Source organism: Drosophila innubila, assembly GCF_004354385.1.
Source record: "Drosophila innubila isolate TH190305 chromosome 2R unlocalized genomic scaffold, UK_Dinn_1.0 1_C_2R, whole genome shotgun sequence".
Taxonomy (NCBI): Eukaryota; Metazoa; Arthropoda; class Insecta; order Diptera; family Drosophilidae; genus Drosophila; species Drosophila innubila.
The window spans coordinates 21,173,224-21,198,673 of record NW_022995374.1 but is presented as its reverse complement, the minus strand read 5'-3'; the positions used below and the strand labels follow the sequence as shown (position 1 = coordinate 21,198,673).

The following is a 25,450-nucleotide window of genomic DNA, read 5'->3' as shown; positions in this document are numbered from 1 at the left end:
TAAGGTTTTGCAATTGCAAAATTCATATGGAACATTTTCGACACAATCTTCAAATTGATTGCTTCAATTGGCACGTTTATCATTTTCCTTTGATTTTTTTTTATTAACATTTTTTCTTTACAATTTTAATATTAATTTTGTGATTCTTAAATAAAATATAAGTATACAAAATATATTCTTATATTGATGCTTTGATTGTAAGTATATATACTTTATTACATCTGTATGATCAGCGGTTGCATTTATATGTATTCATATGGCCAATGGCTAATTTCAGGTATTGTAGCAAACAAATTTCAATCGAAGCCAAACAAATAAGCGACTCTTCCTCTTGCTCCTTACATATCCCTAACATATCGCCTGATTATAGATATTCGTTATAAGTACTTTTTAACACGCCGTTTGTTCAATCTATTATCTCTTAACCAATAAGTATCTTTCGGACTCCTCGACAATCGTCTATATCTTGCAATGCCGTCGTAAAAAATAGTAGTACATATGTATGTGGTTAGGTACATATGTCTAAGCTTTGGTCTAGTTATCATAATATATTTCAAGTGATTCTCGTTATTCGATTATATTTATTAAATAAAATATAAAGAGTTTTCATATATTAATTATCGTTAAGCATATATATACCCGTCTTCAACACGCTATATGATCTTCTTTTACCCATATTCATATTTACATTCGACTCTGTATCTGATTTTGTTTCTGTATCTGCAACTGTTTTTATTTAGGTTTTGCTTCTCAAATTGTATATTATCTTGTATCGTCACTGTTAACTACTTGCATTTCTCGTACATACAAACAAATAAATATTATATGCTAGGTTTTGGGCGGTTTTCAACCAATCGTCGCATCTTCAACTTTAACTTTATCTAAACTAAGCTACACATATTAATTCGTTTCCTTCTCTCCCACCATCTCTCTCTCTGTCCCTCTCTCTCTATCTCTCTATTTCCGGATGCTTCTTGGCACAAATGTTTCAATTAGATTTGCTTATGCGTGATTGATTTTAGTTTAACATTTACATTAACATTAACATTAACATTGACCCCTTTTAGGCGCATTAGCATTTGCATTTGCATGTATAATTAGAATACTTGGGTTTTTTTTTGCATTGGCATTCTTATAAATAAGCTGCTAGGTGCCTAGGTGACCATTTGACCAGGTTACCAGGTGACCAGTTGCCAAGGTACCGGGTTCAAGGCATATTTAAGTTGAAATACATATGTACAGTTCCCATGGCCCTGTACCTGCTCCCCGTTGCCAGCTCCTCACTCTGCACACTCTTAGAGCTGGAGCAAGGATATGCTGAATGCGGCTACGATCAAGCCCGGCAATAAGCTGACTAAACACGCCGTATTCTTGCTGTCCCCACCCACAGGTCCAAATCCGGCACGTACTAAATCCTCTGGCGGCACAGCACCTTCATCGATAACACTTGAAGCTATTGGAGACGAAACATAATTTGAGTGATTTTTTTTAGATATTTGTAGGCAGCTAATACTGTACCCTCTTCAATTGTAAAATCGTGTTCTGGCGAGAAATGGGACCAATCATGGGTGTTCTTCGTCTTGACACGCGCATGCCACAGTCCAGGCGTCAGTTCCATCTGATGTGTGATCTTCCAGATGCCACTCTCCTTCTCATGGCGATGTGTTTTAATCATCGACACCGTGCTCCACGTAAATGACTGTAAGCAAGTGAAGGAATTACATTTTTAATAAATACTATTTAATTTTGTTATTTGATTTCACAGTTTTTTTAATTTTTTAAGCCTATCTAATAAATAAAAAGATTCTCAACTTTTATAACAATCTAGTTAATTATACCCGTTACTTAAAAAAATAAGTAAAAGGGCATATTGTGTTCATTGGAATGTATGTAACAGGAAGAAGGAGGCATCTCCGACCCTGTAAAGTATATATGTTCTTGATCAGCATCAACAGCCGTGTCGATATAGACGATATAGCGCCTAGATGCTCACCCAGACGGACTATAAGGATAGAGACTAAAAAAGAATAGGGCAACCAAATTTGGCACGCAGGTCAAGATTGTTTTAAATTTTTGACACGCCCTCCACAGTTTTTAATATAATACGTTTCTTATGGGTATTAACGTTATCCATTAATATTATGTATTATCCCAATTAATCGCAGCAAGATCGGACAAGTAGAACGGCAGTAATAGCTAGCCAAAGCTATTAATAATTATGGCAATTCAAGCACCCAAAACTATGCAATAGTTTTTATTAGATAGTAATTTCTATGAAGTACTTTTATATATATTTAAATAAGTGACGGGTACTCTATGGTCGGGATCTTAACTCTAGCCTTTTTGACTTGTTTTTATATTTTGTATGTGTATATATATATATTTTGTATATGTATACATATTGTATATATATATGTAGCAACTTTAGTACTTGGGAAGCTCAAGAATCGATGTGGAACTTACCCCCGTCATTTTGTAGTCCAACATGGCCTCGGAGAGGGGCTGGAGACTGCGAACCAACCAGTGCATGGTGACCATATTGCCATCGATGGTCATGTTCTCGAACTGAGGCGTCTCTGGATTGTAGCTCAGCTGGACACGCACCTCGTTGGATCCAATGGAGTTCTCCACATGGCACAGATACTCACCCAGATCATTTTCATCCACATGCTTAATCATAAGCGTGGTGCGATTGTGCTGCTTGTGCAGTGAATTCTTAATGGAATACTTGTCGGACAGGGTCAGAGTCTTGCCATCCTTGATGAAGAAGCTAATGGCAATGGGATTGGCGCGATAATCGCAGTAGAGTTGGGCACTGCCCCCCTCCTGGGTGTTCACATGGTGTCGGTGTGTGGAGACCTTGGGACTGTACTGAACGTCGATGGTGAGCATGCCATGTGGCGGATCAGAGCTGCCGTCGTCGCCCAGGCATTGATAAAGGCCGACGTTCTCCTCGTCCACATTTTCCAGCACAATGACACCATTAGCCGTGTCCTCCGCGGATGTTGCAAATCTCTGACCCTGTGGAGAGATTTGAATGAAATACAAATGGGAACAAGAAGAAACTAGGCTACAACCTTAGCCCATCGATCTTAGATCAACACATACATTAAAGGACCATTTGATGTCTGTCTTGTTGGGCAGGAACGTTTGGCAGAGTAGCGTGTGGCGGTCGCCCTGCTTGAACGTCTGCGATCGATCCGTAACATCGCGATCGTCGCAAAGGATCGAGAGCCGGGCGCCCACCGTCAGCTTTGTATGCTGCCTCACGTTCTGTGGCAACACCGCACAGTAATAATCATCCGCATCCTCGGCTGTTACACTAGTCAGCTTCAGTGAATTGTTCTTCATGACCTCCACCCGGTTGCTTATTGCATTCTGTCCATTTGCCACCAGGGTGGAGTCCTTGTACCACATGGCAACGTTGGAAACTGTCAAATAATGTGTAATATGCAATTATAGTGTAAGGGCATCAGCAGGGTATCTCTTGGTTGCGTACTTGCAAAGTTGCGGGCATCACAGTTGAGGATCACTGTGTCTCCCGGCTTAGCTTTCATCACAATCTCCTGTTGCTCAAAGAAAGGAGGTTCACTGAACGCATTCTCTGCAACTTTAGGCGGTTGGCTGTCCAAAGTTGCAGATTCATCCTCGTCATAATCACCATAATCATCGTTCTGAATATCATCTTCTTCTTCAACCCCAGTTGGTGACGCACGACAAAAGTCTAAAACGAGATTCGAAGATAGAAATACAGGTTAAAGATGATTCATTGCCGTGAGGTGGAAGAAATAACATGTTTGCTCTACTTGTTTACACGGTCTCGGGAACTATTAAATGGAATTGATAAAAATCACACCCCATCGCCATTAAATGGGGAGCGTTACTAAACAAGTTTGTCATACGATCTGCAGCTAAGAGAGTGCATAGTAATTGCTTCACTTTTTTAGGAAATTGGTTTGCAAGCGGAAGTCAAAGGGTGAACAGAAGAAGACTCAATCGAACCCTTTACAGTTGTACAAATACTCAGGAGATACGCTGGATTCCCTTTAAAATTGACATCATTGTAGTTAGGAAAAAAATGTTTACACTCATCACTGACTAATTAAAATATGACAATTTCTAATATTTCAGAGATAAGATTGAAATTATTCATATATTAAACAGCGAGTCTGGTAGCTTTATTGTCAACGTTAACAATTCTTATTTTAAAAAATAAAGAAAATATTTAAAAGAAACTGTATTTTTTCAAAGTAAAATGTATGATTTTTTCATTGTTCAAAACCACTTTTGGGCCAACTGTGTGTAGGTTAGATTCCAATGCAAATTCTACTCATTGACTTAAAAATAGATTTCAACTAATTATTCATAAATTCCTATGACAAGTTTAACATCAGTAATACGTTGATAATTTTTCTGAATCATGTTTTATTGTGACTGAACATCTCTTTAGTTGCACAGATTGCATACTTAATGTATGTTAAAAAAAGAGGAGACATAGCTGCAATTATTTTTAATTATAGACAGCCGAAATTGGATGTAACCCATAAAAGAAACGAGTTTTTTTTTGTCAGTTTTGGGTGATGGAATCTTAATTAGCATCGATAAAGGCGTTGGCCCATGTCGACGACAAAACCGTATCAAGGTAATGTTGTCTTTTCGAATTACATGCACGTAATCAAAGAGGCATCGCTATATGTAAATCTAATGACTAATTTATCACTGCGATTCACACAAATCGCCATTACCCATAACCCATAACAAATAACCAATAACAATTTGCATGCCATATACATACGTTGGATCTACAATATATCGGAGGTGAACTAACGGCAATTCCAATCTCACGACTCAGTGCCCACGCCAATGAGTCATTCGATTTATCCAAGAGCTAACGTCATCCAAAAATCAACAACTTTATGCTGGATTTGGATAGCAAAGATACTCGCCAGATAAGAAGAAGTTATGTGGAAGAGTTACGCAAGCCTCATCATCATTATCATTATTATGAAGACGCTTCAATTGGACTCGACGCGTTATCAAGCGTCGATAAAAGCGTTTACCTTAAAGACTTGGCAATCAACTGCAAAGACACTCGCTGAGCCAGAGCCAGAGGCAGTTATCTTATCCAATCCCCTGGAAGCCCCTCGCACTCAGACAGGCGCCCCATTTAAGGCAATCAACTTGAACAAGACCAAAAACTGAAACTAAAACTGAAATCGAAATCGAAACTGCTTATATTATTTTTCTTCTTCTTTTTTTTTGTCAGCTCAGCGCCGTTGGTGGCCATTCAAGAGCATCGAAGAGCATCGGAAGACCGAGAGACCAAAAGACCAAGACCTTCACCGACATCATTGAAATCCAAATGTGCAATCTTGGTCAGCCGCAATCGTTGAGTCGTCGAGTCGTCGAGTCGTTGTATTCGGTGAGTCAAGGCCAAAAGGCGGCTATCTCAGGCCCAGTTTCCAGTGCCACTCTCATTCTCATTCCCATTCCCATGTGTCTATTGGATTACGCATAAGTGGGTCAACTGAAGGGGTGCCCCTCCTGCGCAGCAAGGACTTTCCACATGCGTCAGCTGCCCCGTCGGTTACACTCCAATTTCGCATTGTCCTTGGATCGATGTCAACAGTCTGCCATATGGATAATACGAACACTTCAGCTCCCACTGCAATTGTCAGCGTGTGGCATCAACAAGGAACAATGGCGTCAGGCCGACGCGGCGCCAACATCCCGGCCATTGTCAGCGCCATTGCCAGAATCCTACCCCAAAACTCCCCATTTTCTCTCACTGTCTGTATGCTTTGCTCTTCGCTTTGGGTTTAATGCCGTAATGGCTTTGGCCTTTGTTGGTTTTTGGAAGAGCACGCCTTGGGACTAGACCGGCGACATCCTGCGACTGGGAATGGCGTCAGCATTTGGAATTGGAATTTGTCTTGTTATTGCTCTTGAATTCCTCCAGTTAAGTTGCACAGCAGCTACAGTAATAACTGAGCCAAGGGAATTGCCATGCAATTCGTTATGCCGTCAGGCAAAGTTAATTTATCAAGAACTTTGAAGTACATAAAGTTTATTTTACTCATTTTATGGAGCTTAATTTTTTGAGTCATGATTTGCAGAACAAGCTGTTTTATTTGTTGCTAAAGGTCCACCTTCTGTGTGGAAAATTAGTGAATTTTCAGATGTAATCCTACAAATTTAACTCGTAAATAAATTAATGCCATTCTCAACTCATATAAAAGTTCTGCCTAAAAGCTAAAAAAAAATTGTTAAAGTTTAGCTAATTCAAACTCTTAGGCAAATTATTTAATTTAATATTATTATCTTATATCCCAGCGCTACACTGAAAAAAAGACCAACTTCTAAAATCAAGAGCATTCATCTTAAATATTGTTTTCTTAAAATAAGAACATTTTAAGACCATATAACTAATATTAAGAATATAAGTCTAAAAAGTCAAAGTTCTTAATGCAAGAATAAAACTTATAAATCGGAAAGTATACCGAACAAGTTGTGAAGCAGTGGCGCCGGTTCGAGTCCCAGTAATTAACTAATTAAAATAACATTTATAAAATTACCAAGACAAAATAAGATCTATATAAATCAGAAAAAAAAAATTATAAATTTAAAAATCAATTTTAATTTGTTTATTTTTTTATTTTAGTTTCAAGAACATTAATTCATAAAATAAGAGCTTGGTCTTATTTTAAATGTTTTAAGACCAAGATGTGTTTTCTTAATTTAAGAATTTTATGCATTTTTTAGACGGAAAATCTTAGTTTTGAGACCAATGTCTTGATTTCAGAACGTTTTTTTTTGCAGTGTTCAAGGATTTCCTTATAAACAACTACATTTTTCACATTCCGATTCGTATGCTAAACATTTATTTAAGTATTAAATCTGTTTTATTTTATTTTGATATTTGTATATTAAGTGGTATAATATCTATTACTATTGCTACTTTTATTTTTTAGTTTTTATTATTTTGTAATAGTGGATATTTTAAAAAAGATAGGTATATCTTATGGTAATAAGTTATCATAAGGCATATACACGTACACATATATATTGGGAACTATAGTGCATGAGCATTCATCGATAGACTTGGACATTGATTACTGAAAGTTGAAATATCAGTAAGGTCAGCATGGAAAGCATCGCTTCTGGAAGATAAGGTGGCCACGAGACTGACTGACCACATTAATTGTTCCCATCAATTCAAGATTCAGTTCATGATGATTGCTATGCATAAGCACGTACTATATAGAAGTGCGTGCTTATGTTATTGTTGTTGCTCTTTTTGTTGCATTTGTTGCTGTTTCATTATCATCACGGATGATGCGCCCACCTCTCAGTCAGACTGCATTTCGTACGATGTGTTATTTCGTGTCCTACATATGGGGATATAGCATGGTACAATATTCGAGTAAATATATACTATATTCATCGGAACGCACACAGATACGAGAGCCGTCGAGTTATTGGGTCAACTCGTAAACAAATAAAATGCCATGTCTGTCTCAATGAAATATACTATCATATGTATAAATAAATATTGAAGGCTCGCCAATGACCAATTTTGGTTGTGGATCTGTTGATTAGACCCCAAAAATTCGCAACCGAAAAATGGAATTGAATTTAATATCTCGTCGAGACTGGGGGATGAAACTTGGAGCATGGAAAGCTGTCATGACGGGGGTCATAAAAGTGCCACAGGCGAGTCTAATGTTAATGTCCAAATGGTCAGACAGACGGCATAAATTTTGGTCTATGTACATAATTTGATTCCATGAATTTGCATATGGTCACAAATAAAAACGAAAACACATTTTCAAATCGAAAATTAAATTTAAATCAATTGGTTCGCTTCGCATCGATCGGGGTTCCATACAAAACTTTTGCACACGGATCACTGAGGGCACGCCTCTGTTAGATTCATGAAATCACGCAGTTAGATGGATCAATTGATTCCCTCAAATGATTTATTATGCGGTTTTCGGACAGCATTTTCATCAAATCAATTCAAAAAGTTGGGCACGGCAAGTGAATGCGTAATTTGAGATATTTTTGAATACACAATTCCTACAAATCGAAACATTCTTTAGCTTATGCAAAAGCTCTTTGGGTATCGGCTAATTCTTTTGAACTTTTTTTGGAATTCTTATGCTTACGATAAGGTTTTTTTTTTAAGAAGCCACTACCCTTATTTCTTTCCAGTAATATAATCTGAAACCAAACCCAATCTTTGGTTTGGCTTACATTTTTGTGTTATTTGAAATCCAGCCAGTAATTTAAAGTATACACATAAATCTAGATAAAATATTTGCAAATTGAAAACAGTTAGAAAGCAGGGGCATGATTATAATTGTTTTAATATAATTTATAATTCTGACTAAAGTATAGGTAGTGAATTATAAAGTCGACTTTTGACTTCTTTTCGATTTTCGTAAGTGTCGCAATTGTGAATTAACAAACATAATTCGTACAGCTGCTAACTAAATCAACATCCGTCAAATTTGTTCAAATTTTTGATGCAACGAAAACATTTCAAAATATTTACAAAAAACCGATGAAAATATGCTTTGAACTTGTTCTATTTTTGATGTATTTATTTACTTCTTTCCCGACATTTTGGCAGAGTTTTTAGCTCAAAACTGTACAAAGACATTGCGTATCTTTACAAATTCATAGTCTAATGGTAAATGGTCAGATTTCGACATTTGCCATGCTTTCATGTCTTATCGCATGCCTAAAATTGGAAATGCGTTCAATTAATTAAAAATGTTCATTCATGGTGGCCCTGGTAAGGGTAAACTGAAGCAGATTGGAAACTGGATGAAAACAGAGATCATAATTCGTAAGAAGAGGGAATGTGAGAGGTAGACAGAGGGAGAGAGGGAGGAATACAGGCACTAACCGCGTGTCTGGCATGAGCAAATATCTAACATCAGACTGCCATTCTTTGCACAACAAATATTTGCTATTCCCATTAAACTTGGATGTTTTTTAGAGTCGGAGCCAGCACATGGCCCGCAGCCTCAATGATAGCATAGCAATAGCAATAATAACAACACCATACTGTTGAGTTGAAGCGAGTATCTGAGCCATAGAACGTTGTTTACCGTTATCTACATTTGCGCCATAATTCTGAGCGCGTATGAAATTTAACTTTCAAGAATAGATAAGCATTCTCTCTCGATAAGATATGCTGGCCCCAACTGGCATTCAGGTCTAAGGGTTTAGCTTTCGCTTTGTCGGTGGTAGATACTCGTATACATAAAACAAAAAAAAAAAAACGAAAAATAACGTAACCCACGTGGTAATGAGATACGAGTAAGTATGTGACGGCATAAACATGCTCACAAACGCACATCACATCAGATTGATATGTGGGCTGGGTTAATCATTGCTCATGCCTATTAATATGGCACAAATGCCACATTGGTAATTCATAATTTTGACACTTACGTAAAACTGTGATTGTCAACGCCCCCTCTCATTGAATTATGAATTGTTTTGTTTATATTGATTACAACTATGTAGCATTGAGAAACAGTTAAATGAACTTTAATTCATAGCGGTTCATTGAATAATCAGCAACTTATTTGCTTTATTTTTTTAATTTTTAATTTGAACTATACGAATATTAATTTATTCTTTACTATTTAAATTCATAGTCAACAGTTGTCTTTCATTGTTGAAATATAATAAACTTTGGGTATTCATTTATATAAAATGAATGAATGATCTTTTATTAGTTCCCTGTCTATTGTCCTTAGTACGTGTACACTTATACAAACATAACTAGTACAAGACTCTTATTAAAAGTATTTAATTATGGCCAAAAGTATTTCAATTTGTTGTGCATATTGCCAGATAGCCTTGCTTATTTATTATTTATTCTTACTCATCAAAGCAAAAATACGCATTATTCTATTGACTAGGGACTATTGATATTTTTGTTTATTTTGCCAGTCTGTTCTATTAATTGATAAATTTAATCGGAATTTCTAAATAAATGGCAGCATTGCGTATACGCAATAAATTGCTTTTATTCTGACCATTTGATGGGCGTCTACCCCAAGAGTGTTTCACCAGTCGAACTGTGAGCTTAAAGTGCCAATAAAAATAAAATATCACATTGCTATCAACTGCCAGATGGAACCCTTTTGGAAGTTGAGTAGATCAGAAGTTGAGGACTTACCAGCATTGAATTGTGCAATAAGCAGACAAATGAGTAAGATCCATTGCGTAGCTTTCATTGTTATCGTTTTCTCTTGTTCGCTTCTTTTCTGTTAGTTTTGTTGTTGTTCTTTTATTTGGCAGCACGCACTTTAAATTTGTTTTTTGTAATTGTTGTTGTTGCGCTATCGGAGGTAGATCGTTAACTGTAATTAATATGTTTTGTTGGTATCCGATTTAATTAATTTGCTACTAAATTGCTACAACCAATTGCAAAACCCAATTGGGAGCCGCAAAGCAAACGAAATTTCATTAATATTTTTTATTTAATTATTTAATATTTGCTCTTTGTTTTTATGTATGCGAATCGCGTCGCGTTCGGCGGAAACTGAAAATTGGCCAAAAGTAATATCAAAGAAAAGCGCACGCATATTTTATTTATTGAATTCGAAATCAGTTTGTCAAGAGACCCAAAAAAACAATATAAAACAAACCCCGGCTAAGATTCGCAGCTGTGCGATAGAAATCACAGCTTCAGAGTGGACACATTTTTTGCTGATTGGCAGCTAAATGGTAAACATGGCTAATAGATATTGGTAGTGGTATTTGTATGGTTATGCAAGCCACAAGCCACTCTCGTAGTCAAGCGTCGTATCTCAATGATATTATGATCTCAGTGCGAAAATTGCAATTTGTTGTTGCTCCGCTCTGGTCGCTAAATTACCCCGTTACCCACTCCTCGGTCAGCCTCCCTTCCCTTCTCTCTACACACACATCTCTCTCACTCTTCGTCTCCATCTGTGTCTGCCCCTCCTTCCTCCTCATGCTCACTCAATGCCAGAGCGTTTGGACGGCTACAAAGTGGGTCGTGTCGGGTCGATGTGGTAAGTGAGGGGCAAAGGGAGCAGGGGGTGGGGGGTGATGGGGGCCACCGTTGGCTGGGGGGAGGACTGGGTGTGCCAAGTTGAAAAGCATGCAAATATGTATGCATATAAATAAATTAATGTGCAAATGCGAAAACTGAAAAACGAAAAACAGCAATTCAAAAAAACACAAAAAAAAACAGGCCAAAAGCTATGACCGGCACAACGAAGCATAGATACTCTTTAAATGAAAATAATGCTGCGCATTTGTTAAGCTTTTCCAAATCTCAATTAAAGTAAGAACTTCAGTCATATAATTAGACTTTATGAAACAGATTGTGGCAGTTGCATGTCTTTTAGCAAACTTAGGTAATCTACAAGGAAGGAAAGGGTATGCAAATGCAAGCATTTAAAGATACATTCGTGCTGCCGCTTGTTTACATATGGTACATAGACCTATGTACATTATGTATATAAATACTTCTACATGAATAAGTTTTTAGGTATTTGTTCTATGTATGTTGCGCTCACAAAATACATTTGCAATGTCTCGCAATCGCTTTAAGTTGATGCAACAAACGAATACCGAATATTCATTTGTATATTGACACACATACTACGAGTACTCGCATTTGGTTGTTGCCTACTGAGCGCAAATAACCGAATACACTCACTTCGCACTCTGCACAAATGCCCCCGAATATCTTGCGACCTTTTTGCGGAAAGCGTTAAATTGTGTTACACTCGTAACGCTAATGCAAAAATATTTTTTACACTTGTTCCAAAATATTGTATAAAAAAATATACACGTATATAGGGTCTACAACACCTTAAGCTACCATATGACAAGTGCATGCCATAAAAAAGCTCACGCTTATCACAAACGAGTATATTCGAATATATTTATCAATGGTAAGCGCAAGGTACAAACGTAATATGGAACTGGGCTTTTTCCACTTTTGACATTGCTTCTAACGAGGGTGGTTTAAAACATATGCAAGTATCTTATTTGGAATGTTTTGTTTAAAAGTGATAAAGGTATATTGATTACTTTTGAGAGATACTAAAAAATGTAAAGTACACAAAATTAATAAATAAATTAGCGAATTTTTATTACAGAATGGCAAGCTTATAAGCAGAATCGATAAAAATCAAAATTAATTCTTTTCAGTTTAATATTTTGATTTAAATTTAAAAAGGATTGTTGTCTACATTTAAGTGAAATAAAATATCGAATTTCATTAACGGAATGTCTAGTTAACTTCACAATTTTTTCAACTGCAGTATCGAGAAAAATCCAAATTAATTCTTTTCAGTTTTTTCACACTTTTTTCAGAATGACGTCAACTTGAAAAGCAGAACACAAATATACGTAGTATTGGAGCTGCCCTAGCGATACGACAGTCGTTCGTCTTCGTCTTCGACTTCGTCTTAGGGTCGTAACAATCACTGCTTGCTTACTTGCTTGTCTTGGACTTGTCTTGCCTTGTCTTGTTTTTTTGGTCTATTTGGCGTTTGTTTATTTACATTGTGCTCCAAGTTTACACACACAAGTGCAAATGTAACCAAGGGCTGTATGTGTGTGCGTGTGAGTGTGTGAGGCAACTGCAGCTGCGCTCAGTTTGCTATTACAACGATCTTTGCTATGGGAATTGGAAATTGAAAATTAAAATGCTTTGCCTCCAAATTGAATTGAAAACTTTGTACTGTAAATAATACAATTCGCTGTTGTATGTATGTTTCTTTTACCCCCTGCCCCTGCCCCAAAGAGTGCCTGGCCTGCATTGTGTCCATCTGTGTCGACTCCTGCTGCCCTACAACAACAGCCGCTGTCGCCGCCATTCCATTCCATTCCCATTTCCTTTCATTCTTTTCGCTTTCGTTTGCTGTACATTTTGGGAAGAGAGCCGGCAACAGCACCGAAAACAACAACAACAACAGACGACAGACGACAGAACTGCATGTTAGGGGTATTCGAGTATTTAACATATTGCACATATATATTTATAGAATGCGCCACAATTGCATTTGCATATTTGTTGTTGTGCTTGCTGATTTTGTTGTTGTTGTTTCTAATTGCGAATGTGGTGTTTGCCAAAATGCATTTGAGATTGCAATTTGAATTGGTTTTTTTTATTTTATTATTGCAAGTTGCCATGGCTAGTGGCAAAGATTTCGTTATTATGAATCACAGAGACTTGGAGTCTGTGTGTGTGTGTAAATCAGTGGCAGGCTTTGGGGCAGCTGCACCCGCTGTTGTTGTTGTTGTTAACATTAACAGTGCTGCTCACGTTGCGGCTGCCAGGGCCAGGTAAAGAATGGATAAATGTGAAGTGCCTGTGCCATTTACACAGCACAACATTAAGAGGAATAAACAGGTTTTGCGTCTCTTCGAGATGCGAACGATGTGCGGATGCGGAGATGGAGTGAGAGATGGAGCGGGAGATGGAGAGTTGGAGACACAAGAGAGGCAACAACAAATATTCGGTTGAAGCGTTACTAAAGGCAACCAACTGCCAGCGACGACATATTGTACGAGCAGTTTTGATTTACGACCAGGTAACCGTCCTCTGAAATGATGCTCTTCCAGCTGTAACACTTGCACTTGCAACGCTTTCGCTCAATGGCGTGACCAATTTTGTGGGGCCCTTTTTTGTAATTTAAATTCATTTGTTTTAGATACAAATGTTTTGCTGTAAAAGCTTTGCTCGCTAAGCGATAGATAAATCGAATTGTTTATGTGAGTGTATGTGTGCCTGTGCGCACAAAACAAATTGAAGTTTTCAAGTACTTAATGGCAGTATTGATAGGAGTATTTTTTTCTATCTTTTTTTTATATTTATTTTGAAGTTGTTTGGTGCGCTGCGCGCTTGTTTCGTACCCGTCGCGATGCTTTTCAAACGAGAACTGAAAGTAAGTGTAGCGCGTGCTTGGATGCCAATTGGGAGCCAAAAGCGCGCCGCAACGAATGGAATGGAACACTGCTCTCACCACACTGTTGTTGCTATTGGTTTTGCTGCTGCTGCTGACGCTTCTTGGTGCTGCCTGCTGCTGTTGCAGGTAAACAATTTTTGTCGCTCACTTCTTTTCCGCGTTGCTCTTGTGGCGCCAAATTTATCTGAGCGAGAGAGACAATCTCACGGAGTATGAGTCCAAAAGATGCTCGCAATGTCACTGTCAATTGTTGTTGTTGGCTTTGCTCTTGTTGAAGCCCTATACTGAAATAATACCCTTCACATGGTAAGTAGGGAGTTTGCGTTAAATAACGATTATTAAAAAATTTTAATTTGTCAGGGTATATTGATATATTGTGAGAATTATATATTTTTTGAGAATGTTTCATTATTATTTATATACCACAAATAAATTCTTAAAAATTCGCTTTTTTCAAGATGTTTAAAACGAGATTTTACTTAAGAAGGATGTGAAAATATCCTTACGATCTTTCTCAGCTTTCAATAATGTTTTTAATACATTTTACATAATTTAAGGTAGCAAATGTCTTTTCTGATTGGTCATGAACTCTGACTCTGATCTATTATTTCATACTTTTTTCTAGAATTTTATTTGATCTAATCAAATTTTGATAAATTTCAGGAAGCATTTAACAGCTTGACTCATTTATTCGTTATCAAATATGATGCAGACAAGCTGACTAACTTGAAAAGATACGTGTAGCTGGCAAGATTCATTAGTTTTTTTTGTTATTATTTACTTTTGTTAAAAAGTATGTATCACAGGTGAGATCATTTCCTTAACATGGTTTAACATAATAAATAGAATAATCTTTTTTGTAATTTCTAATTAAATTCACTGTTTTCAGTAAAAAATTTTATTTTTGAAACATACTTTTTTTAATAAATTTAAACTCTCGAAACTTTATCATAGCAACAGATTTTTATGCGGAATGTCAATTTCAACTTTATTTTATTGATTGTGCATTTAAATTTATTAATTAAGGTAATTTGTTATTAATTTGTTTGCTTTTTTACGAGTTTTTAAGAAAATAATTTATATATATTTTAACGGCTTTTTAAAAATAATATCGATACATCGATAATAAATTTGCAATTGGCGCAAAATTTGCAATTCTAGCAGTTTCCAGCACTGGACAATTTTGGCACTTTTAGCCACTGTTGCCAACTTGGATATTTTATAGCTAGCTCTGAAAATAGTTAGAGTTAAATTGCTGATAAAATTTTATATTTGGTATTATCCGAAAATATGGCCATTTTCAATATATATTCATCTATATTTTGCTACCAGTATTTCTTCTACAGCTACGCAAAAATTCACGCCAAAGCTATATCCAGTCAGAAATAGATCATTTTTCCTTTAAAAAGTTGTCAGCACTGCTTTTGGCACTGTTTAAAACTTTGTTTACATTTTGCTTAATGGACGTGCCTTTATCGGAATTCACTGCTCTTGATTTGGAGCGGGAGCTTTACGCCTATGGCCTGGATACAAAGGGCACAAAGCAGGAGCGGTATGAACGCTTGTTGGCAGCTCGGCAGAGATTCAATCAGCCGCATTGGAGATCCAGGAGACCGGCAATCACAAAGTTTGGAGCCCGCGTGCAACTTGATGATTTTGCTGAGATTCGAACTTTCAAGCAGGCGGAGTGCGAATTGTTATTCGGCAAAGTACAATGGAGAATAGAGCGTGTTCGCAGGACGGAGGATGGTGAGGGACTGGAGTACTTCCATCCCGATGTGCTGGGGCGTATTGATCGCTCCAAGACGTATATGTTAAATATGGATGAATTTATGGTGCGACAAGAACCATATGTGCATAAGGTAGTGATAAGAAACAGGTTTATTAAACATATATTAATAACTAATGGTTTTGCAGATATTTGTTATCTTCGTATCACGAACAAATGGCCAAGAACAGAATCTTTGCTATGCTAGGAGCATCGCCAAGCTGCGCAGTTGGGATGAAAATACGGAGGAATTCGAGTGGCCAGTAAGTTAGCTATTTAATTATAAGGAACAACTGCAATTTATTCGTAAACTGTGCAGCTTATCACAAGTGAGAACATTGCCAGCGAGGATGCGGAGACTGGAATTCTACAGACAACCGTAAGTGATGATTCTTTTGATCTGCTTGGATTTTAAGTTATACTTCTTTACAGATCATTACCCCCGAGAACATTGCCAAAGCCTTGACCTATATATTGAAGGAAATTAAAGATAAGGGATTCAGTAACTATGTGGCCATTGCTTGTGACCAGGTCAGACTCGGTTTGCCAGCTGTGACGCAATTGGTCGAGGCTAGCGGGCTTGTAATGCTGCCATGTATCGCGGACATTCGTGATCTTCAAAAGGTGTTTAGGAACATGTTTTGTTCTGGCTGTGTGCGCTGCTCCATGTGCTTGGAAAATGAGCTGTTCACTAAGAGTACATACGAGAAGCAGCTAAACAGGATCTGTAATAGCAACACTACTAAAAATATGAATGCTGTGCAGCCGCTGTTGGACTATGTCAACCAACTGTCAGGCATCTTACTAGCAATGTGGAACCAGCAAGAGCACCGCGACAAGCCCATCTCCTTGCTGGGATTCAATAACAGAATGCTTAAGATATATGCCAGACATGTTAAGAAAGAGTTGCCTCCTATCACGTTTGAGGACTGTGCAGCCGGTGCAGGTCTCTTACAATTAATTGTCTTTGACGCCTTGTGGTGGTTTTCCCCGGAGCGTGAGCCTGAGGAGATCTATGCAAGTTCAACGCTTTAGCAATTCCCCAGACAGAACTGAACAAAGTATACTAATTAAATACTAAACAAATGAATTATTATACATTTAATTATAATTGACAAAGTTACTCTAGAATACGATTTTGTCATACTATATATTTATTTTTGGGAACATTGAAATCAGTACAAATTACTAGTATAAGATATTTTATGTGTAATGCATTGCGAGACAAATTTGTAAAAATATCGTTATATAGGTCAAGACACCGTAAACACGGCTAACTGCGCCATTGTGAATCATGCTCGCTGTGAATACGTGAGATCTCGGGGTTATCTCATTATCAAAGACCTCCTCCGTTGCATCATATTGCAACTCCGATTCCGTCGAATAATTGGGCAGTTCAACTTGAAAATTGGGAATGAAAAGCTATAGAACTTAGGTGAGAGTGTAGAAGATATAGACTTACCTTCGCCGCCAGTTGCAAACCGCACAATCTTGCTGTTGTCGCTCCAGCCAAAGCTGTTCCTGGCCAGCACTGAGACCTCAAAGAGACTGGCAGGCTGCAAGCCATGCAGAGTATAGGATGTGATGTAAATTGGACCTGAGATTGACAAAATATGTTTATTAATTTTAGAAATACTTAAAGTTGTGTTTAAACATAAACAAATAAGCTGAAAAGTTGCTTAATATAATTTTATTTGTGTTTCTTTTATTTTTTGATAGCTTTGCAAATTTTTAAGAGGTGATTTTGTTTGGATTTATTTATATATGGCGACTGTTTATTTGTTTATATCAAATGCGGGAATGTCAAATGTTGTTTTCAAATATGGAAATCCATTTCTTGGACTCACCAATGGTAACTTGAGCTGGAATTGTCAGCTCCGTCCAGTTGGTTCTGACGGGCTTAGTTAAATTTCCTGCAGAAATAAAAGATAATGTGTTAAATTATTGTTATATTAACCCCTATTTGACATACGAACCTGATGGAATCTGTCGGAATTTGAGTTTAAACTCCATAATCGGCAGCATGCTCTCGGTTTGCCAAACGAGCACATGGGACGTGGAGCTCTGAGTGCCGGGATTGATTTTGAAGACACAGGGCATTGGGCGTCCAGTTAGCTCGACGGTGGCGCTCTTGAAGCCAATGGAGTTACTGGCTCGGCACTCGTACTGTCCCATGTCCGAATCGCGTACCTTTCTCACGATCAGCACGTGCTTGATGAGACTGACGTAGCTGTCCTGGGATTGACTGACCCGCATCTCCATCTCCTGGCTGTGTATCTGGGCGCCGAATTGAACGGGCACGCCGTGATGGAACCACTGAAGTGTCGCCAGCGGTGCCGATTCCACTATGCACTCTAACTGAGCGCGATCTCCGACTTTGGTGTATACCACAGATTGCGGCAATGATAGCTCAGGAGCAACTAGAATGGCACGAATTGGGATTGTAGAGATAGTTTAACTGTTTGTTATGTTCACCTACAGAGTACATGAAGATAGACGCCTGCGACAGCTGGTTGACCCACTCCGTTGACTGCCAGACACTCGATCAATCCTGCCATGTTCCGCGACTTGATCTCAAAGATGTGACTCTGGCGATTGGCCGCATTGCTGTATTGGTCCAAAGAGTTGCCGTTTAGTCGCCAACTGATTGCCGGCTGGGGCACACCCTGGGCCAGGCAGACCACCTCAAAGGTGGCCCCAATGGCCAGCTCCAAGATGCCGCTGGGTTCTGTGGCCACACTGGGCGCATACTGCACTTCAATCGCGTGCAATTGCACGGCTTGATTGTTGTTCGACATGATCTCGCAGTAGTAGTCGCCGGTATCCTCTGCCTTAACATTGGACACCTGCAAACTGCCATTCGACCAGAGCACAATGCGTTCCGGAGGCAGAACCTCGGGATGTCGCGAATCCACCAACGGCACATTATCCCTATGCCAGCGCACATACTGTAATGGAACTATAATTCAAGTATTTAATAATAAAATATTTAAAATTTAATATCTCACAGCAATGGATACTTTGTATCCATCAAATACTTTTAAATTTAATTACATTTTACTGCTATATATTTAATTATATTTAGATTTTCGGCGGCAAAATTAATCTCACATAAGAAAATATACTTTTTGATCTAATTACACTTTAATAAAATATAATTGTGATTCGACTTTCAAGAATCAAATTACAGACTCAATATATACTAATGCTTCTATCAGATACTTTTATATATAATTAGATTTCAATTAATCATATTTTATTTTTTTATATTTTCCGTGGCAAGAATAAAATTACACAGCCAAAGATTCAAAAGTATTTGTTACATACATTAATATTATTTAGAATTCAGGAAAATATACTTTATTTTCGATTTTCTCTGACACAGACTCAAAAGATACTAATGTATCTTTCAGGTAGCATTAGATTTAATTAGATTTCTTGAAATTGTCTCATAGAACTTAAGTATGTATCTTTTTGAAACCATTTGAATTTAATTAAAATGGATTCGGGTTTCCCCGCACAATTAAAATAAAAATATAATTCAATCTTAATTTAAATTTCATCTTAATCTCTGTCTGATCTAGTAATTTTATCTTAAGGTTGCTGTCAACAACTCTTTTATTAGAGAATTGGAAGCCCTTCTAGAAAACTTATCGCAGTAAGACGTTAAATTAATGAAATCCGTTTTACTGTATTTTTCTATTGTGAATAATTTAAAAAGAAAGATGAAAATCCATTGTGATGAACGAATTTCCTTGGCTGACCATTGTGAAGTCATTCCAGGGGCTTTATGATCGTAATATCAATCAAGTCGTAGAGTCGAATTAAATGCCATTGTTCGGGTCCAATTGTCCCCTGTGGAGGGAGCACAAAGGAACACTTTCAAGGCCTATTAATGTTGGTCATCTAACACATTTAGCTATTTATATATCTCTGCGACACTTTACAATCGAATGTATCTTAATGTTAAACACAAACATTGTAGTGATTATTATTGGGTATTTAATAGCGCTTACTGTCCGAATAACACGGCAGGAGGACGGTGTCGTTTTCATAGGTTTTTATGGTTGTGGGGATACTTTTAAATTTCTGATTGTCAAGATCATTGTTAAAATTGAGTTCGGCGTTGGATATAGTGGACATCAAGAGGAGCAGCGATATCAACAGATCAATTGAGCACTTTGTGGCACACATATTGTAAGCACTTGAATTTAAATTAAATTAGAGAAATACTGCGATTTAACGACGTTTCTAATGTACGTAATCGAATGAATCTATTTCAAGTAAGTCTCCCCCGTTGGACGCGTGTCACAATTGAAAATGTTCCGGCGAGTTTGCAGTCGCGAGCTCAACTGATCGCTTGAGCTGCCGATGTGGATCTGTTGCATGTCACAGTGGCATCAGAGTCGGCGTCGGCGTTGGCGTTGGCGTCACCCAACGAACAATTGCGGCGCAGGAGGGGAAAGAAGTGACTGAGAGACGGAGGCATCTCAGTGACAGCGACAGTGACAGAGGCGAAGCGTCGTTGAAGACAGCTCAAAAAGCCACTTGCTCTTTCTTGAATGCCGGTTGATTAGCAGCCTTTAATGTTCGGCAACGGAACGACGCATTGTGTTTGAGATACATATGTATCTATAAGTACATATGTACATAAGTATCTACAGATGCAACAGAGCGTCCCCGCAACACCCACGCCATCCATGTCCATTTGCATGGGATACGCATCGCTAGTTTTCAGCATTCTGAATCTGATTCTGATTTTGAATCTGAATCTGAATCAGATGCTGCTTCTGCCGTTACTTCTGATCTATTACATTCTCCGCTTCAGAGAACGTGCTTCTGTTGCATACTTTGAGATAAAATGTCATTGTGCCACAATGGGAAATATGCATGCATGTTTCCCCCCTACCCCTGCCTCCTCTCTCATCATTGTGATCGGATCAGGCACATTCACATGTTCACGACGAGGTGATGACGGCCGAGCATCGTTTCCCAGCTGAAGTTCTGTCCATTCGGGCCAAACATTTATTCCCCTATATACCATCGTTAATATTGTGAAGTGAATGCAAGCATTTTAACAAAACAAACATTTACCGGAAGTGCATCTACATATACAATATTATATATTATTTGAATTCCCTTTTGTTCAAATTGTTGCATAATAGTTGGATTCTTATTGGGCTCGAAAAATAATGCCGTACGCAGTTCCTCTTGCAAGCTGTCTTTACTATATAAGTATTTATAATAACAGATCGTAAATCTCTTTTTTGTCAAGCTTATTTTACTTTTAAACTTACTTTAACTTCTTCAAAATATTTAAAAAAAACTTTCTAATAATCCGGCTTTAATTTGTTTTCAATCTATAGATCACTATTCATATGTTTTTAATAAAGATGATTTTTATGTAAATATTTACTACTTAATTTATATTATCATTATCAACAATATTAAAAACTCATAAATCATTTTAACCTAACTTCAATGACAATCTGTAAATAAGGGAAACACAAATTTTCTGACAGATTGTCAAATAAAATGATCTCTTTAAGACTTTATTAGATATTATCGATTAAATGGTGGTAAATCCGTTGAAACCATGTCGTAATTTATATATATAACTTCTCAATTCGTTTGTGACCTTTAGAAACTTGTGTAGTTTAATTCGAACTCTTTTTTTGAAACACGATCACATTCAATTAAAAGACAATTTCATCGAATTAATTAAATTACTGATGGATCATGGATTCGAATGGGGCTCCAACAGCTGCGCAAACAAACTGCAAACCAATTAAAAGAAGCGTCGGAGAAGACTTGACTTGAGTCCGAGCTCTCATCATGGTACAGTTGAGCAATTAAGTAAATGACAGTTTGGATATAGAACTGAAATGTTGCTCAACATTTTGGCCGATGGATTGAGCATATTATAGTATTTTTATTGTTTAGACTTGGCTACTTTTAAATTGTATTTATTTAAATTTAATACAGCGTTCAATGATTACAACCGACGCATTATAATTAATGTATTTTGTATCATGTATTTAATTAGGTTTGTGGGGAGAATCAACGTTTGATAGAAGTACAATATACGCATGTAAGTATGTATAGTATATATTTATATCGCATGTACGCATATGCCTTAAGTAAAGGTTTATTTTGGGATAAATAGATAGAGTATACAGCAACTAATACAATTTGTAACTTAACGCTAAACAAAATTACAAAGGATTTGTGACCCTTAGACTATTTATAATTACAATAATAGGTATAATGTGGATTTAAATGAGTTTTGTTTTTGCTTGTAAAATTTGTAAAATTCAGCTAATAAATTGTTCATAAATTAAAATGAGTCACACAGATGCACACGCACACACAGACATATCCGACACACAAAGCAAATTAACGGTATGCAAATTGTGCATATCCGGTTCGTAATCAGGAGTCTCGAGAGATCTCCGACAATAGATTAAAAATAATCTGGTCAATCACTGAATGAGAATGAACGTATACGGTCTTCTATTAGTACAAAGCGATATATTCGTAAACATAATACAATTTGTAAACTATGTCTATAGGTGATTCATTTGCGTACTGCTAAAAATGGAGAGCTAACAATCATTTCTCCTTCTCTTAAATCCTCAATCGTCACATCAAATCGTTTACGTTTAATTACTCGCAACACCAACACTAACCTACGTAAATATAAAGAACGCCATTAATTGAAGCATGCAACACAGCTAGATGAGGCCGCGCTTCTTTTTGTAGTCTTCCAGGTTCAGCGAACGCTTGGACACCGTCTCGGTTGGTTTGTTTGCCGGCTTGGGAAGCGCATTGGCACTGTTTACTGTAATTAGATGGGGATGTGAGTGGCATTAAATTTAAAGTGAGATCAAAGTCAATGAAGCTTACCTGGCAGTGGTACATCCAGATCAATGTCAAAGTCATGCAGTGAGTACAAACTGTAGTCCTTGCTGTCCGTTGGTTTAGCATTGGAAGTGCTCGTCTCATTCTTCTTTTTGCCTGGCGGTGGTGGCGGCAAAGGTGCTGGCAACACGTCGTCCTCGTCCTTCTTTCCACCCTTGAAGCCCATGCGGGGCTGTGTGATGCGCCTCGTAAATGGATCCGATATCTTCAGGCCTTTGTTGGCACGTGCCTCCTCCATAATGGCCTTCTCGGCATCCTCTACATTTCGCTTGCGGTTGCGATCGTTAATGTAGGAAATTAAATTGAGACTATGCGAGCGTCTCTTATCCAGTTCGGAGGCGCGACTTTCGAGCTGATCGATTTGTTGGCCCAGATCATTGGCAATATCGTAGTCGCCACGCAACATGGCCGCGTCCCGTTCCTTCATGAGGCAGGTCTTCTTCATGGCATAGTTGGTGGGACGATTGCGGAAGCGATTCTTCTCCTCCACAATCTTGTCAACATCCTCATCCTTAAACTCATAGTTTAGAGCCTTCTTAATGTCATTATGTTTAATGTCGATCAGATCTATTGTCGGCATCGGTACATGTTGCTGCTGGCAGATCTCGTACCATTTGTTAAACTCGGTTTCAGTAAATTCCTGATTCGATATGAACTCCAGCCGAAAGACGCGCTCCTGTGTGCCGTGCTTCAGACGGAGTCCTCGATTGGTACGTGTCGTGCCCAATGAGTAAATCTTGCCAGTCTCCACAACGCCAACGATCTCGGCCACACGATAAACGGGCTTCTGGCCATTGTTGCCAATGCTGATGCGCACAAAGCAATTGACGACTGTGCTCTCGAATATGGGAAGATTGACAAAGCGCTCCATTTTGAAGCGGGACAGCCTCAACTTGTTGAGATCCTCGCGGTTAGTTATAAACACTGGGCTCTTTGTGGCTTTCTCGTCATCCTCCGACTCGCTGGAGGCCTTGCTGCTGTTGGAACGTGATCGTTTTCCCGCTGGCTTCTCATCGTCATCCCAGTCGCTGCTGCCCGAGTCGTCAGAGTAAATTTCGGATGCTTTCAGCTTCACAGCCGATTTGCAGCCAGATACGCTTTCCAATTCCTCTTTATCATCATCACGGTCGCGTTCCGCTTGTCGTTTAGCTTCTTCCTCTTCTGCAATTCAAATGCATAAGATTAATCTCTAGAAATATATGTTATAAATAGATTCCTACCTCTTTTGGCTTTTCCTTCTCGCTTGGCCTTGAGCATGGCCATTGCATTGCTTCGCTTGTCGTCGGTTTTGTTGGCCTCAACGTTCTTCTTGCGCTCCTTGGAGCGCTCTTTGTGATCGAAGTAATCAGATACTCCGCTGGCGCTTTGCTCCTCGGAACTTTTCTCTGCGCTGCTGCTTGTGGCACCTGAGCCTGTGGCTGAGGTTGATGGTCCCTCCCGGTTTGTGGGCATGGGCGAGGGACTCTTGGCCGAAGCCCGGGCTTCGATTGCACTGCTCTTGCTGGCATCAAGGTCAGCTGTGGTTGAAACCGGCACGGGTGGTGCCATGTCTTTAATTTTCTTACTGCGCTTCTCTTTCTTCGATTTCTTTTTGGCACGGTCTCCCTTTGTCTTGGACTTTTCGTTCTTTTCGCCACGACGGGCGAGTTTAAGCTTTCGCTCAATTTCCCACCGGGTTCGCATAATGTCGCGTTGTTCGATACGCTTAAAGATCTCAGTTTCACGCTCCTTTTCGGACAAGCCATTGAGCCTCTTGCGATCCTCCTCGTCACCCATCAAATCGTCATCGTAGCCATCGTCAAACTCCGAATCGGAGCTTGATGATGACGAACTGGACGAATCCGAGCCAGAACCAGAGCCAGATGATGAGCCCGACTTCGATTTGGATTTGTCATTGTCAGAGTCACTGTCTGATACCTCACCCTCTTCCTGCTCACTGAGATTGTCTGGCTTTTTCGTTTCGGCTTCAGGGCGATTCTCAGCGGGTGCAGGCGCCTCATCTTGGCTATCCTCATCCCAATTCTCCTCCGAGGAGCTCGAGTCTCTGCTTGCTTTCTTCTGGCGCTTCTTCTTTGTTGCTGGCGCGCCAGATTTGTTGTTTGCCCAGTCCGAGTCGGAGTCGGACTTTGAGTTTGCTGCTTTTGTTACATTGCTTGGCTTCTTCCGCTTCCTGGCCAACGACAATAAATCCTGTGTGCAAAATAATTATGGATTTTTACATTGCGTCAATCATCCCTTTGCGTTGGCGGCTATCTACAAGGGCGTCATGGCATTTTAATGCGTAATACTTACCGATTCCAAATTGGTATCCGCGTCGCTATCACTATCACTCGAATTTGAGTCGATCAGAGACTGCGTTCGACGTTTTCCCATTGTAATTAAGTAAAAATTGTGCCAAACAACAAAGTTAACCTGAAAACAGTGTGAAAATAAATAACTAACATAAATATGTACAGAGACACAAGCTTAACATGCTGCTCAACTGTTCATAACAGTGAGCAATAAAATTTACCCGGGAAATTTGGTTTTGTTGAAGTAAAAACCGAACAGCTGACTTGGATACGGGGTAGCTTGTGCATAAATTTGTTATCCAGAAAATAATGTCCAATAATCATAAATATACAAAGAAAATTAAAAAAATATATTTAAAATTAACTTCTGTTAACTATCGCCTCCCTGGCTTAACAGGGTAATAACAGAGCAGGGATGCTGGTCAGTATAATCGATTAATTAATTCGTGCACCTCTGTTTCTGTTAAGGGCTGACAAAAATATCGATATACGAT

The 25,450-nt window shown here is 38.4% G+C and overlaps 4 protein-coding genes and 1 long non-coding RNA gene across 9 annotated transcripts; 2 read left to right on the top strand and 3 right to left on the bottom strand.

The window, feature by feature from the left end:
* Positions 1-561: 561 nt before the first annotated feature.
* LOC117785707 (immunoglobulin superfamily member 10) lies at positions 562-13,994 on the bottom strand. Of its 3 annotated transcripts, none has more exons than XM_034623901.1 (7): positions 13,924-13,994; positions 10,202-10,385; positions 3,500-3,724; positions 3,109-3,431; positions 2,464-3,021; positions 1,519-1,699; positions 562-1,453 (listed from the first exon to the last, which is right to left on the bottom strand). In XM_034623901.1, exons 2-7 carry the CDS (start codon positions 10,257-10,259, stop codon positions 1,296-1,298), a joined length of 1,503 nt encoding a protein of 500 aa, XP_034479792.1. In that variant the 5' UTR covers positions 10,260-10,385; positions 13,924-13,994; the 3' UTR covers positions 562-1,295. The 3 variants fall into 3 exon arrangements, with proteins under 3 accessions (XP_034479792.1, XP_034479790.1, XP_034479791.1); XM_034623899.1 differs by having other exon boundaries at positions 13,834-13,969; XM_034623900.1 differs by having other exon boundaries at positions 10,202-10,364; positions 13,834-13,969.
* Positions 3,857-4,020, top strand: LOC117785709. Its single transcript, XR_004617525.1, has 2 exons — positions 3,857-3,891; positions 3,948-4,020. It is a non-coding gene; the product is annotated as an uncharacterized LOC117785709 (long non-coding RNA).
* A 1,406-nt stretch (positions 13,995-15,400) lies between the features above and the next one.
* On the top strand, positions 15,401-16,877 carry LOC117785169. 2 transcript variants are annotated; one of them, XM_034623082.1, is made up of 5 exons: positions 15,401-15,838; positions 15,894-16,007; positions 16,064-16,123; positions 16,177-16,757; positions 16,788-16,877. In XM_034623082.1, exons 1-5 carry the CDS (start codon positions 15,437-15,439, stop codon positions 16,798-16,800), a joined length of 1,170 nt encoding a protein of 389 aa, XP_034478973.1. In that variant the 5' UTR covers positions 15,401-15,436; the 3' UTR covers positions 16,801-16,877. The 2 variants fall into 2 exon arrangements, with proteins under 2 accessions (XP_034478973.1, XP_034478972.1); XM_034623081.1 differs by having other exon boundaries at positions 16,177-16,877.
* LOC117785168 (neurotrimin) lies at positions 16,850-20,055 on the bottom strand. Its single transcript, XM_034623080.1, has 6 exons — positions 19,761-20,055; positions 18,224-18,703; positions 17,721-18,164; positions 17,592-17,657; positions 17,207-17,341; positions 16,850-17,144 (listed from the first exon to the last, which is right to left on the bottom strand). The coding sequence occupies exons 1-6, from the start codon at positions 19,936-19,938 to the stop codon at positions 16,948-16,950; spliced, it is 1,500 nt and encodes a 499-aa protein (XP_034478971.1). The 5' UTR covers positions 19,939-20,055; the 3' UTR covers positions 16,850-16,947.
* Positions 20,056-21,694: 1,639 nt separating this feature from the next.
* On the bottom strand, positions 21,695-25,103 carry LOC117783684 (RNA polymerase-associated protein Rtf1). Of its 2 annotated transcripts, none has more exons than XM_034621211.1 (4): positions 24,958-25,103; positions 23,886-24,855; positions 22,651-23,826; positions 21,695-22,585 (listed from the first exon to the last, which is right to left on the bottom strand). In XM_034621211.1, exons 1-4 carry the CDS (start codon positions 25,036-25,038, stop codon positions 22,479-22,481), a joined length of 2,334 nt encoding a protein of 777 aa, XP_034477102.1. In that variant the 5' UTR covers positions 25,039-25,103; the 3' UTR covers positions 21,695-22,478. The 2 variants fall into 2 exon arrangements, with proteins under 2 accessions (XP_034477102.1, XP_034477103.1); XM_034621212.1 differs by having other exon boundaries at positions 22,651-23,823.
* Positions 25,104-25,450: the final 347 nt, after the last annotated feature.

What these genes read in the sequence shown, in the direction of transcription:
- LOC117785707 (XM_034623901.1), bottom strand. Translation starts at nt 10,259, where the DNA reads ATGAAAGCTACGCAATGGATCTTACTCATTTGTCTGCTTATTGCACAA. An exon ending in TATTGCACAATTCAATGCTG is followed by an intron (nt 3,725 to 10,201) that starts GTAAGTCCTCAA and finishes ATCTCGTTTTAG; the next exon opens with ACTTTTGTCGTGCGTCACCA. An exon ending in TGGACTACAAAATGACGGGG is followed by an intron (nt 1,700 to 2,463) that starts GTAAGTTCCACA and finishes ACTTGCTTACAG; the next exon opens with TCATTTACGTGGAGCACGGT.
- LOC117785169 (XM_034623081.1), top strand. Translation starts at nt 15,437, where the DNA reads ATGGACGTGCCTTTATCGGAATTCACTGCTCTTGATTTGGAGCGGGAG. An exon ending in AAGAACCATATGTGCATAAG is followed by an intron (nt 15,839 to 15,893) that starts GTAGTGATAAGA and finishes ATGGTTTTGCAG; the next exon opens with ATATTTGTTATCTTCGTATC. An exon ending in CGGAGGAATTCGAGTGGCCA is followed by an intron (nt 16,008 to 16,063) that starts GTAAGTTAGCTA and finishes TAAACTGTGCAG; the next exon opens with CTTATCACAAGTGAGAACAT.
- LOC117785168 (XM_034623080.1), bottom strand. Translation starts at nt 19,938, where the DNA reads ATGTGTGCCACAAAGTGCTCAATTGATCTGTTGATATCGCTGCTCCTC. An exon ending in CGTCTATCTTCATGTACTCT is followed by an intron (nt 18,165 to 18,223) that starts GTAGGTGAACAT and finishes GTGCCATTCTAG; the next exon opens with TTGCTCCTGAGCTATCATTG. An exon ending in GTTTGCAACTGGCGGCGAAG is followed by an intron (nt 17,145 to 17,206) that starts GTAAGTCTATAT and finishes CCAATTTTCAAG; the next exon opens with TTGAACTGCCCAATTATTCG.
- LOC117783684 (XM_034621211.1), bottom strand. Translation starts at nt 25,038, where the DNA reads ATGGGAAAACGTCGAACGCAGTCTCTGATCGACTCAAATTCGAGTGAT. An exon ending in CGGATACCAATTTGGAATCG is followed by an intron (nt 24,856 to 24,957) that starts GTAAGTATTACG and finishes TTTTGCACACAG; the next exon opens with GATTTATTGTCGTTGGCCAG. An exon ending in AGAAGGAAAAGCCAAAAGAG is followed by an intron (nt 23,827 to 23,885) that starts GTAGGAATCTAT and finishes TTTGAATTGCAG; the next exon opens with AAGAGGAAGAAGCTAAACGA.